A 13,274-nucleotide genomic window follows, 5' to 3' on the forward strand; every position below is an offset into this window, starting at 1 on the left:
ACAGGTTTTTCTTGTCATCTTTATTCAAGTATTTCACAGCAGTTATATTACAAATTACAGTAAATGTTCAAAATTCCAGAATTCAAAAATTAAATAATTTACTTCAAACTAATGTAAAATGAAGTCAAATGCAAAACATCAATTTAACACAATTCTAAATTAAACTATAAACCCAAAATAGACCATGGTTGATGAAGTCTACTTAATCTACAAAGTAGACATACATGACTGAAACCAAAAAGGACTCCCAAAGTCTAAATAACTGAATGTACAAAATACAAAAGATGCAAGGTACAAGTCCAAATTCAAGCTTACAATGTGATTACAAATAATAATTATAATAACAATGGCATTCAGCTACGGGACCTGACACTGAAGATACCTACTTAATAGCACCATAGCTGAACCAACTTAATCAAAAAATGGGAAGATATTACCACCCCACTCCCTAAAAATAAAATCCAGTAAACCTACAAATACATTGGCATATGAGAAAAATCAAGTCATGAAAGGACGTAAAACAAAACAAAAAAAATTAATCACAGGTGAGATTCAAGCTCAAAAACACAATTAATTCCACGGCCATCAGTTTCAACCCTAGTGCGGTTTCATCATCTTCAAAAAGCTCCCATGGTCCCCACAGCTGAGCATTAACTATTGTTGGGCTGTGCTGTGATACATATTTTACTGATCTGAGAGCAAAGTTTTACACAGGAGCTATCATTTATAATGCTCACAATAGGAAATAAGAACAGAGGTCAATTTGTACATATTTTTGCCAATGCTATACAGCAAAAATTAAGAACTTACAGAAAGGTAAACAAAATTGAGTCCACTTGGATAATTTCACAAGCTGCTTTAAACTATAGAACCACCAGATATCTGTAAAGTAAGCAAAACTGGTATACTGTGTGGTTTTTGGGGGGAGACAGGGGAAGGGGAGCAGAGGAGTTGATACAGTTTCAGCTAATTTTTCTCCCCTTGGCATTAGATTGGTTTTCTCTTTAAGACCTAATCTGTTCAAAGTGGCAGTTCCTATCATACTGAGGTTGCCTCGTATTTCTCCATCAATATCAAGGTTAAAATAAAAAAAACTTGATCTTTTGGAAGCATTTTAATGCTGAACATAAATAAATTTCCCTTGTCAAACCCACTGATGGCTAAAATCTTAATTAACTTGTACAAATTTAGTAACCTACTAAGAACATGTGCGTTTTTTTTTTCCTTTCACAAGTGCTGCTGTTACTTGAACAGAATGCTTCTGAATTAGAGTAACTGGAATAAATATTTAAAAAAAAATAGTGCAGCAAGAACCTGAGACTTGCAAAAAACCCTTTTAGCAGAAACTTGCTACAAAAAATCTGCTACATCTTATTTCATCAAATCTTTAAATTCTGTAACAATTTCCATCAAAATACAAAATGCTAATGTATTAGACAGTAAAATAGTCTGAACTGGTATGATGGTAATAAATATGAAAGAAAGCATGAAAATCCTCCCAATAATCAAATTAGAGGTTTCAAATAACCTCCCCTTTAAAATGGTTCATCGTTAATCGCACTTGCCCACCTTAAAAATACAGTGTGTCTACATGGGTAGCATCTTGAGTTATATGACTAACTGAATATTATGAAAACTTCATAGACTAGGTATAAAGAAAAAAAGTGGCATTTAAAAAAATTTAAGCTATAATTAGAAGGCGCAAAATGTTAATGTAAATGCAAAGAAGCACTTAAGATTACTGCAGTAGCCTGTGGCTACGGTGTGCTTTCTGCACTGGCATCCGCACACAACAAACAGCCAACAGCCGGAGACAAGGAGACAAGTACCTTAGCTTCAGCATGTAAACGGTGGCAAAGTGATTACAGGACTCTGTAAGCACTATTAGAAACTAAAATACAAAAAGCTGAGGTAGCTCAGTATCTCTGCAGTAGTCCAAGACCATTTGCTCTATTTAAAACCCAAACTACATGTGTTGCATATATTGGAAAGACACACCTGCAGCTAACGGCTATAATGAATGAAGATATCAAGCCAACTTGTCAAAATTTTCTACTTTTTTTGTTTAAAAATTATCTGATAAAAAAATGTCACTGCATTCCCTTTGCCTCTTTGTAACTGCCTAGACTGTGTCCCCAAATTTGTAGAAAGTTTTTGTAAAACTAGTAACCCATAATTAATTTTAGGTAAGTACAATTCACAGAAATCACTCAACAAGATCCAAAATGGGTTCTAATCCAAATGAATAGTTGTGACGGTAAGCTTATGGTTAAGGGATTTAAACATTAATACTGTTATTCAAGGACCATACCAGAGCTCACCTGCACAATGCATTAAAAAAAATGAATTTTATGGAGCTTCTGACAAATTCCTCTTTTCTGTCCATTTGGCAAGTCCTGGCTTTAAAACAAAACAGGAACAACTTACTATACATGAAATCATTCTTCTCTGGGAACCCAAACATGAATTGCTATTAAATTGCCACTGAGAGAGGAAAAGAATGTTACCATCTATCTAGTTTCTGGTCATCATTGTCAGCAATACTGTAAAGTGTGTAAGTTTTTTTGGTGGGCTGTGTATTATTTGTTGTTGTTTTATTATGTGTTTCTTAAACAGAAACAGACCATAGGAAAACTTACCATTTTAGTACATCGTGCGGCTTAATGAGTGTCTTGATTGAGTTTTGAAACCAAGATAGGCATTTTATACCAAAACACTGGTTGTCTCTTAATGACAGAGTATCAAAACTTATTTTCAAGGTTGTGACCAAAAAGACATTCTAATTCATTTGCTACAAACAAGCCCATTCTTTTGTTTAGCCTTATCTTTCTCAAATGAATTAAAAGGCACATTAAAGGCAGTTCTAAAGAGCCTAATCTAATTTCATCCAGTTTCTTCAGTTTCCCACCAGAATATACCGTAGCCAACTCTAAAACAGGTTTCAGTCCATTACCCAGAGGAAAAAATAAAAACAAGTATGCTAAAAGGAGTAGAAAGGAGGAAAAAGAAACCAAAACAAAACAAAACAGGTTGCCCACTGTTTAAACAACTCAACACAGTTAGAACTGCCCCATCCAGTTTCCTCGTGTTTGCTGGTCTGCTCCCTAAGAGAGAAGTCTCCAAAAGAGAGTGCACGAAAAGAGGAGCAGAAGTGAGAGCAGTTTCTGTAGCACCAAAATCTCCAATCTGTGGGGTTGTATTTTTTATTTGTGGAAAATACAACATGTTTCTGAAGTTCTGTTTGGTTCTTGTAGGCTGGTTGGTTTCAGGTACCTGAGACAATAGCACCAAATTCAACAGAGAGAAAGAATGAGTGAGAGAGCACTTTACACCAAGGCTCTGCACATAATTGGTGCAATTTGAAATTGAATGGCTCAGAAGACTGCTCTGTCAGGAGCAGATTGGAGAGGATAAACCACTCATCTTGAAAAGTTCATAGGAATGTCTCAAACATATGAACTGTTCTTTCCATCTCCTACAAGGGGAAAAAAAGTGCATGTTATCTATTAAAGAAAAGACAAAAGTATTATGGGGAAATTCACTTTAACTTTTTAGAGAAAGAATTTTAGATACAAGTTAAACTTTAAGTATTTTCCTGATTATAATACCATAGCTACTCTGCAGGTTATCTGCCCTAGACACTTCCAAATGCCTATTTGATAGTTAGGCTAATGAGGATGATGCTAGTATCACTCAATGAGTACTTATTATGCCAGATATTGTACGAAGAAATCTGTATAGATAAATAATTTGTCAGCTAATAAACAACAAAGTCAGAATCTGAATACAGGTAGCCTCACTCCAGAGCCTGAGCCCTTCCTTTACTCATTTTCCAAAGCAAAATGAATGTATTCAGGATAATGAAACTTGTACCCAAAGTAAAATGTACCTGTTCCCACTGCTATTCACTTTAATCAGAGCTGGGGGAAAAAAAGGAGAAAGAAAAAAAAGCCAGAAAGAGTCACTGCCAACATCACAAGAAATGCCATTCACTGGTGATTTTGCTATAGATCCCTTCTTTCCCTAAACAAGGCCCCTAGATTACAAGGTTCCAAGACTCCCTTTGCTCCTCCACCTGCTTGCACTCACGGTCTTTGCTCTCTCTCAAATAAATAAATAAAATCTTTAAGAAAAGAAAGAGAATGGTTCACCTTGAAAGTGTCTAAGCAAAAGGACAACCACTCCTTCATGTGGCCATCTCCTAAACCTAGATCTGATGAATGAGATGACTTTTAAGTTCTCTTTAATCATTAATGGGATGGCAAACAGGTCTCACTTTCTAGGCCAACTCCCTTAACCAGCAGTGGCTGCCTACGAAGCAGCAGTAAAGACTTGAGGCCATCCCCACAATCAACCCGCCCAAATGATACGCTCAGTGATGTCACCAATAAGCAAGGGACAAGGGAATTGTGACATGCTAAGTTCCATTTTGATAAACAAAGAATCCCAGGGATCCCTGGGTGGCTCAGCGGTTTCGCGCCTGCCTTTGGCCCAGGGCGGATCCTGGAGTTCCAGGATCGAGTCCCGCGTAGGGCTCCCGGCATGGAGCCTGCTTCTCCCTCTGTGTGTCTGCCTCTTTCTCTCTCTATGTCTATCATAAATAAATAAAAATAAATCTTTAAAAAAAAAAAAAAAGAATCCCAGATTATTTCTGTCCTGAGACAAAATGGTAACAGAAAGGATTTACTCTGGGACACCTGGGTGGTTCAGCGGTTGAGTGTCTGCCTTCAGCTCAGGTGTGATCCTGGAGTCCTGCAATCAAGTCCCATATCAGGCTCCCTGCATGGAGTCTGCTTCTCTCTCTGCCTATGTCTCTGCCTCTCTCTCTCTCTCTCTCTGTTTGTCTCTCATGAATAAATACATAAAATCCTTAAAAAAAAATTTATTCTGCAAACTCTAAGTCTTAATGAGTCTTCTAATCTTAAATCTTCAAAATATTCCTCAGTTACTTGGTGAAAGATATAGACTAAAAAATGTTTCCCTCTTTTTTCTTTGGGACAAGTGAAAGCACATATTTGTTTATTCTAAGGATGAACTGAGCACTTACCTCTACAAGTTGTGATTTGTCATAATCTTTACGATGACGATAGATGCACTGACTAAGAAGAGAATATAATCTCTCAAGTTGATCAACTGCCAGATTGTTGCTTTTATCTACCAACAAATCAAGCAATTTCTAAGAAAAATTAGAAGAGAATAAAATGAAGTTTGGTTTCATTTTCACACTGAAACAGTTATATATAAATGGCCAGGCAACAGACACCATATGCTATGGTGTAACGGTGACACGTAATTTAGAAGATTCCAAGCCTTAGTTTATTACTGAGACCATTCTCTAAACCCCTCAGAACACACATAACTTTTTTTTTTTTTACTAGAAGCTCTAGAGTATATTCCTAATTTGAAGCAAGAGATTATCAAAACTAGCTTTATTCAACTGCCTACAAACATATTCAAATCTCTTTCCATTCATTTAAGACTGACTAGGAATAGCTAAGCTTACCTTCAATCTCTCATGATCAACTATAAGAGGTGGCACAGGCTCAGAGGGTTCTTCTGGAACCAGTTCCAGGCTTGTTGTTTTTGCCTGCTCTAAAATTAACTTACGATATTTCTTTACTTTAGAAGCACCTACAATTGAAAAAAAAAAAAAAAAGTGTAGCAAGTAAAAGTTAAGAAAACTCAAGCTTGAACAACTATAAATTCTACCCACCATAAAAACTTTTTGGAATAAGGGTATATTCTTTAAATGATAATTTTTTAAAATAAGTAACCCAAATTGAAGAGAAATAAACCACAACCAAGAAAGCCAACCCATGCTAGAATGCCGGCCGTCTAATAAACACATCCACTTAAAGGAAGAGAAGAGCAATAGTCCCCTCTAAGTACTAACTTTTAAATGTCTTCACTTTCTTTATGATAGCCATCATTTTAAAATTTGGAGCTTTCAGAACTAGAAGAGGGGAAGCAACCTAGAAAAGCAGCTACTCAAACCAAGTGAGGCCAACCTGTCTACATATTTGCCTTGCAAGGTAAAAAATAGAATAAAGTAAACCCTTCCTCAACATTAACTGAAATTTTTCTCTTTTACACTGCCCACATTCCTATTAGAAATTGATCTGGCTTCTAACATTTTTTTCTTAAAAATACAAGTCCATTTAAAGTGTAATAGGGCTGAGTTGCCTGGGTGGCTCAGTGGTTGAGCACCTGCCTTTGGCTCAGGGTGTGATCCCCTGGTCCTGGGATGGAGTCCCACATCCGGCTCCCTGCATGGAGCCTGCTTCTCCCTCTGCCTGTGTCTCTGCCTCTGTGTCTCCCATGAATGAATAAATAAAATCTTTTAAAACATAAATAAAGTGTAATAGAGCTAATGATCTTTCCTACCTCAGAGTGAGTTACTATAATATTTTCCTCTCAACATCAAACTGAGACCAACTACACTGGGAAAAAAAAACAAACAAACAACATATTTTGAGGTGGCTAACAATAATCTGACAGTACTAGGCACCCTGAGAGATTGAATGGGTAGATAGGCCATTGAGCCCTATGATCCCCTAGTCAGGAATACTCTAAGAGGAGGACAAGAAGGAAGGAACACAAACTCAAACTGTTCCAGAACTTTTTACAGGACCTGGCCCACATCAACAAATGCTAAGGAAAACCTTCCCCCTCCCTCCTGCATTAGTCCTCTTATTCCCACATCTATAAACAATTCCCTCTCATCAATGCTTGCTATACAAATAATAAAAGAACCAAAATATTACCTTGGAAAACATACTTCCATGTAGCAAAGAAATTTTATCTTTCAGACAGCATCTAGAGTGAAAGCCTTTATTTATAGTTCAATTAACATAAGCTAAGTGTTTTGTTAAGACCTTAAGGATCCAGAGAACCTGGGTAGCTGCTGTGGTTGCGCATCTGCCTTTGGCTCGGGGTGTGACGCTGGGGTCCTGGGATCAAGCCCTGCATCAGGCTCCCCCTAGAGAGCCTGCTTCTCCCTCTGCCTATGTCTCTGCCTCTCTTTCTGTGTCTCTCATGAATAAATAAATAAAATCTTAAAAAAAAAAAAAAAGACCTTACAGATACTCATTACCCTATCTATGGACATCCAGGAACCTGAGAACTTGCACTGTAATACTGCCCTGAGAGTTACAAGTAAAAAACTTCAGGTAAGGCTTTTATACAACAAATATCTTTAAAGTTTTTAGATAACCAATTGAATATAATATTAATTTAAATCTTTTCTGCAAAAAATTAAATAAATAAATAAATCTTTTCTGCAAGCACACTAAAATCTCGTAGTGAAGGAACATTTTTAAAAAGGACTCCTCAGCTTATATCCAAAGCCTCATCAGGAAGCTCTCTCCCCTTCTCTCCACTCTGTCCCAGTCATTACTTAACCCAACTTTAATACATGTTTAAAGTTCTGCCTGTATGATGAATATAAATGAATACCAAAATAAATACTGCTCTTTCAACTACCTTCTATTATTAAATATTGAAGTAAAAGAAAAATTCTCAACAGGTAGCATTTAAGAATAATACACAAATATCTCTCTTTATCCATTAGGAGAATTCTAAGACTTTGAATAGTATCTTCCTACTTTCTAATTCTGCTAGAGGGCTCAAAACCTGGCAGCAAAAAAAAAACTTCTCCCACATAGCCCAAATCCCAGGCTAAAGGTATATATATTCCACACAACTGAGAAAACATGACAGAATTTCAAAATATTCTAGTGTAGGAAGAGTACCTGTTCAGTATGAAAATGTATATTCGAAGAGTAGATCTCTAACTCACCCCATCTCACAACGGGCTAAAGAATGATAAACAAAGCAGGGCTAGAAACTCCCAGGCCCCCTTTTCTTTCTTTTTTTTTTTTTTAAAGATTTATCCATTTATGATAGACATGGAGAGAGAGAGAGAGAGACAGAGACACAGGCAGAGGGAGAAGCAGGCTCCATGCTGGGAGCCCGAAGTGGGACTCGATCCCGGGACTCCAGGATCACGCCCCGGGGCCAAAGGCAGGCGCCAAATCGCTGAGCCACCCAGGGATCCCCCAGGCCCCCTTTTCTGCTTCTTCTTAAAAGAATCATATAGACCCTAGGAAGGCAGGGGCTTGCAGAGTGCTCTGAGTCTATGAGAACAAAGTAGATCTAACACTGTGGGTTCTTGCTGCTTCCTATACCACTGGCTTTACAAAGCTGTGGAGCCTCTTAGACTCAACATCCCGTAGATTCAACTAACAATGAATGCCTGGAATGAATATAGCTCAGTATGTGCCAGGTACAAGAAGAGGTGATTAATATACATGACTTATTTAATCCCCACAGTGACAACACTCTGAAGTTTAATTTAGAAGATGGAAAAACAAGGTTGGAGAGCATAAGTAACCAGCTCAAAGTCACATGATTGTAATGAACAGGAGTGGTAATTTAATGCGAGCGTACATGAGCACAGCATACCACACTGCTCAGTATCCAAATCTTCTCAGTCCAGCCTACTCCACCCCAGTAATTCTTATTAGAATTCCATCTTCTTAATATCTGTGGGTTTACTCAGCCTTTAGCCATAAATCCATTAGGATAGGAATAATAATCAGGTGGGAGGCAAAAAAAATAAGCAGTCAGGAAAGCAACTCACATACACACACACACAAAAAGGAAAGCAACTCATTCTGGACCATAACACTCTGAAATTTCTAGCAAAATTTACTAGGCATGTGTATATATACCTTCCTAGGGGAAAAAGATCAAAACTTTAACAGATTCTCAGAGGGGTATAACTTGCTTACTGACTGGGGACCAAACAAAATATGCAACTGGTGAACTCCAGACTCTCAAATTTCAGAAGATTTTTAAAAAATATTTGCTCTACCTTCTTTATCCAGTTCTGCATCTTTAACCTCCACTTCAGGGCTGGATTCTACCTTCTCATTACTGCTACATTCCAGGGCCTCTAGTTTCTCAGGATCATCTCCAGGATGTTCATTCAAAGTTTCTGGTTTTTCTTTTGACTGGTCCTCTGGGACAACCTTTTGTTCAGAACTACATTTGTCTCCACTACCACAGAAAGAAACTACTTCAGCTTTGCCATTTTGACACTCCAGAACTGGTATTCCTTCGAAACTGTCAGTGGAGGCCTCACCATTTAGACAGCTTCCTTTGAGGAAAGGCTCTTTCCTAGATGTCTGTTCTGGATTTAGAGAACCGCTGCTATTGACAAGCAGAGACTCATTTGAACTTTCCTCTTCAGTAGATGCAAAGTTCTCCTTTGTGCCTGCTCCATTGTCAAGCCTCTGCCCCTGGTCCATGTCCATGATGTCACACGATGATTCGTCATTGGTCATAGAGAGGTCTCCGGTCTCTTCTCCATTTTCTTCATGGCAGTCAGTGCTTACCTCAAACTCTCCATTCTCTAGCAACTTCCTGTCCTCCGTATGGTTCTCATAGTCTGCAAATTTGGTGTCTTCTTCATCTTTTTTTAAATTATTGACTTTCCTTTTCTTAATAATTCCTTTACCCCACTGTGATCGCCGCCTTGATTTTCTCCGAACTCGAACTATTTTAGAGAGAAGGAAAAGAGGTATGTAGATATGTAGAAACAGATACATACAGAGAAATAAAACAGAGTGCAAAACTTGTTTTACAAATGTTCGCTATTTAAGACTCAAAAGAAAGCAAACCCACACCAATGTAATACACAAGAATTACTTAGCTCCTGACATCTATGCTGACTAATCCTCACAACCTATGAGCAGAATGAATAAGAAGTCAGGGATGAATTCTGAAGAATGAACTTTTTTAAAAATTTGAGTTTGAGTTTATCCAGCATTAATTTTTTTTCTATTATCCTTGATTCTGTTCTACAGCTATTCCGAATTCCTAACATCCAGGGGCCAAGCATATAATATGTACATTTACGGAGTAACTGACCACATTCCCAGGCTACCTAGAAAACTGGAGGCCATAGCCCTGGATTTCCACCAGGAAAATGAGTGCTTTGCCAACAAAATCATCCAAAAGCTCCTACACAATGAAAGAAAGTGAATATATGATCCAGTATACCAAGACAGAACAGTTACTGGTGTCCCACAAAGAACTATCCACTGTCTCTCCTTACAGAAGAAGGAATCACTCCCATTAAGTACAGTAGTGGAGAGAAACCCTTTGAAGCTTATTGACAATGGTTTGACAACTGGTTAGCCTCTTCTATTATAAATGGTTCACCAAGTAGGATCAATTGGTTTCACAGCTGTTATTTGAAAATATGTAAAAAGAGGGGGACACTGGGTGGCTCAGTTAGTCAAGTGTCTGTCTCCTCCTGATTTCAGCTCAGGTCATGATCTCAGGGTCCTGAGATCAAGGCCAGCATCGGGCTCTGAGCTCAGCAGAGAGTCTACTTGTCCCTCTCCCTCTGTTCTTCCCTCTGCTCACATGCTCTCTTTCTCAAATAAATAAACAAAATATTTTGAAAAAAGAAGAAGAAAATGTGGTAAAAAAGCCCTCTGCTATCAAGGCAGCAACATTAACAAAATGTTGAAAATAAATATTCGGTCAGTGATGTGAAAAGAAAGACCTACAGAAGTTGTAAAGACTATATTTAACTTTAGATGCCAGAAACTGTCATGAGCTTTAGGAGTACTTCCAGTAACAAAGAGTCCAGGAATCTTTAATTCCACATATATGTGGGGTTTTTTTTCACATATATGTGTTTATATGTTTTCATCCTTTCATCTTTAATCTTTACTGAGTCTCTGTAAAGACACCAAGGTATTCACAAGGAATTGACAAATATTGTTAAAAATATTACTTTTCTTTCTTATCTAAGAATAAATCTACTAAAGGTTTCTGAAATCATTTCCCAAATTCAAGTTAGTCATTTGGTTCAAAATATATTTTGCCTTCAAAATCGTATCATTAGAATTATCTATCCATTCCTTTTCCCCCTAATTTCTGTTTTCATAACTTATACTTACAGGGTAATTAAAGAAGAACATTCAGCATTAGTTTACTGTTAAAACCTGTATATAAGCAAAAGTGATGGGCATTTGTAAGCATTCCATTAGCTATATGAAAAACTAATCCAGTTCACATTAAAAATGAAAAAAAAAAAATTCAGCCTCCTCTTTCTCTAAAAAGTAGAGCTGTTAGGTTTCTACCACCTGACAAGTCATTCCAAACACTGTGACCTTACTTATTCTCCAGCCATGCAACCAAAGCACAAAAGGTTCCCCTTTTCTTTCCTAAGCTGTCAAACTCTAGAGCAAGAAGAGCTGAACTCTGTTCAATCAAGAGCCAGCTCAATTATGTGATCTGTAGTACACTAAGCAAAGGCTTAGACGGCCTACTGAAGCAAGTTTATTTCTAACACTTTCATCACAGCTGAGAACAAAGAAAATCTTCTCATTTGGGAAGAGGTCAAAATAGAGAGATTTCCCTCCTCCTTACATAATTATTTCTAATGGTGAGTATGATTTTGGTAAAATAGAGAAATTGATCATATAAGCTACAAAAGAATGGGAATTTTTGTTTTAGGCACTGCTATATCTCCACAGCACCTGGCATGTGGTAGTAGCATCCATTTACGGAACTAATCTTGCACATATCTCTTCCTTTTACAAGGGCGCTTTGTGTGAAAAACCAATACAGGAGGCACAATCTTTAGAGTCAATTTGTATAGCGTCTCTGAGCTTGTTTCCAAAACTAAGACCTTAGGAAAGCAACTCTCCCTTAGGGATATTTAGATTTATAATTCAAGTAAATTAATGTAAAAGAGACAAATGATGAGTCACATATGCCATCTACTGGTAAGAGAAAACAAAATTCACATTTGTAGATTAAAGTTACATTTACATTTAAAGGAACTTACACTGCTTAAAGCCAATTTTCAATAATGGGTTTTAGTAAATATTTATATCAGGTGCAGAGAATGTACAGGCCTTCAAGGTTTAAATTAGAGTGCTACATTATATAATCCAGGTCATGATCCAAGATATAAATAACTACACCAAATAGCTTTAATCGGTTTCATGAAACAAATGTACCACTAAGTCCTTCAAATTTTCTCACGTTTGAGTATCATTTATCACAAAGAGAAGAGCTTTAGAAAAAGAGAGAGAGAGAGTCTGGTTCATTCATTCAAATTCAGTGCCACTGGTGAAAGAATCTATTATGGCCAGCCTTACTGACAGTTTCAATAGTACAACCATCTTTATACCAGACTAGCATATACCTTCTAGGGGTGGCTACCTAGGCGAAACATATGGACTATACTAGGAAGATGCTGTGTTCGTTAACAATGGTCTTTCAGAAATCTTATAAATCACCATGTACGAGGAAAAGTGAAGAAAACCTAGAACACTGAATTTTCCCTTTCTAAACATATCTCACTTAAAACTACATTAAAAAAGGCTGTATAGATTCTTCAAACTGAGCACAAGATATTCTTTTAGGAAAATCAACTTCCTACTGTCACAATGGCCACTCTTTTAAGTCACAGTTGCCATTTTCCACCATAGAGAGAACATCCTATATATTACACAGCAAAGGTTTAAGGCTGGAGGCAGGAGTAGATAGAAAGTCTGCTGGCTCCACATCTCTGTCCAAAAACCAAAGTTTAAAGCTGAAAGTATTCAAACCTAGTTCAATAAACAGCAGCAAGGACTGAAATGTAGATAGAAAAGAGCAAATGCAGTTACAGAAGTAGACTTCCGATTCCACATCCTACTGCACAAGCTCTTCTCTGAACAGAGAGAAGACCTGAGGGAACACAGCAGCACCTGGCTTGTGTCCCCAGCTCCTAACAAATTTGCATCCTTCTCAGCTGTTCCCACTACTGGATAACATGGTCTCAAACACTCACATGCACATTTATTTGCAGAGTTATGCCAAACATCCAATGGATTTCTTTGTTTGTGCCGAAATGCCTCTTCAACTCTAGTTTCTGTCTTCCGAGCTCCAGTGCCATGAGGATTTATTTGTTCTGCTGTTACTGATAAGCCTGCAGGCAGAAGATAAGCAACACCTATTTAAATATTCCCAACTACATAAACCAACAAGGTAAAAAAAAAAAAAAAAAAGTCTGAAATATAGAACCAAGTTTTAGTCATTAATTACACCTGGACAGTTCATAATCCAGATGAAAGCAGTACCTTTTGTTTTAAGATAGTAAAGAAACTAGATATAAAATCTTAACAAAATAACCTAGCAGCCCATGCTTAACAAAGGAACCTATTTGCTTGGTATAATTTACAAAACTATACATTGTTATGACT

The 13,274-nt window shown here is 37.3% G+C and overlaps 1 protein-coding gene across 2 annotated transcripts in view; it reads right to left on the minus strand.

The window, feature by feature from the left end:
• Positions 1-13,274, minus strand: part of ATAD2B (ATPase family AAA domain containing 2B) — a 158,195-nt gene continuing 144,921 nt past the window's right edge. For both annotated transcript variants that reach the window (XM_038560889.1, XM_038560888.1), the window contains exons 24-28: positions 12,863-13,000; positions 8,876-9,559; positions 5,504-5,631; positions 5,048-5,176; positions 1-3,475 (exon numbers count right to left, since the gene is read on the minus strand). In XM_038560889.1, the coding sequence (XP_038416817.1) occupies positions 3,434-3,475; positions 5,048-5,176; positions 5,504-5,631; positions 8,876-9,559; positions 12,863-13,000 (1,121 nt within the window). In that variant the 3' untranslated portion in view covers positions 1-3,433. The remainder of the gene's footprint in view (positions 3,476-5,047; positions 5,177-5,503; positions 5,632-8,875; positions 9,560-12,862; positions 13,001-13,274) is intronic.

Source organism: Canis lupus, chromosome 17 (assembly GCF_011100685.1).
Source record: "Canis lupus familiaris isolate Mischka breed German Shepherd chromosome 17, alternate assembly UU_Cfam_GSD_1.0, whole genome shotgun sequence".
Classification (NCBI taxonomy): domain Eukaryota; kingdom Metazoa; phylum Chordata; class Mammalia; order Carnivora; family Canidae; genus Canis; species Canis lupus.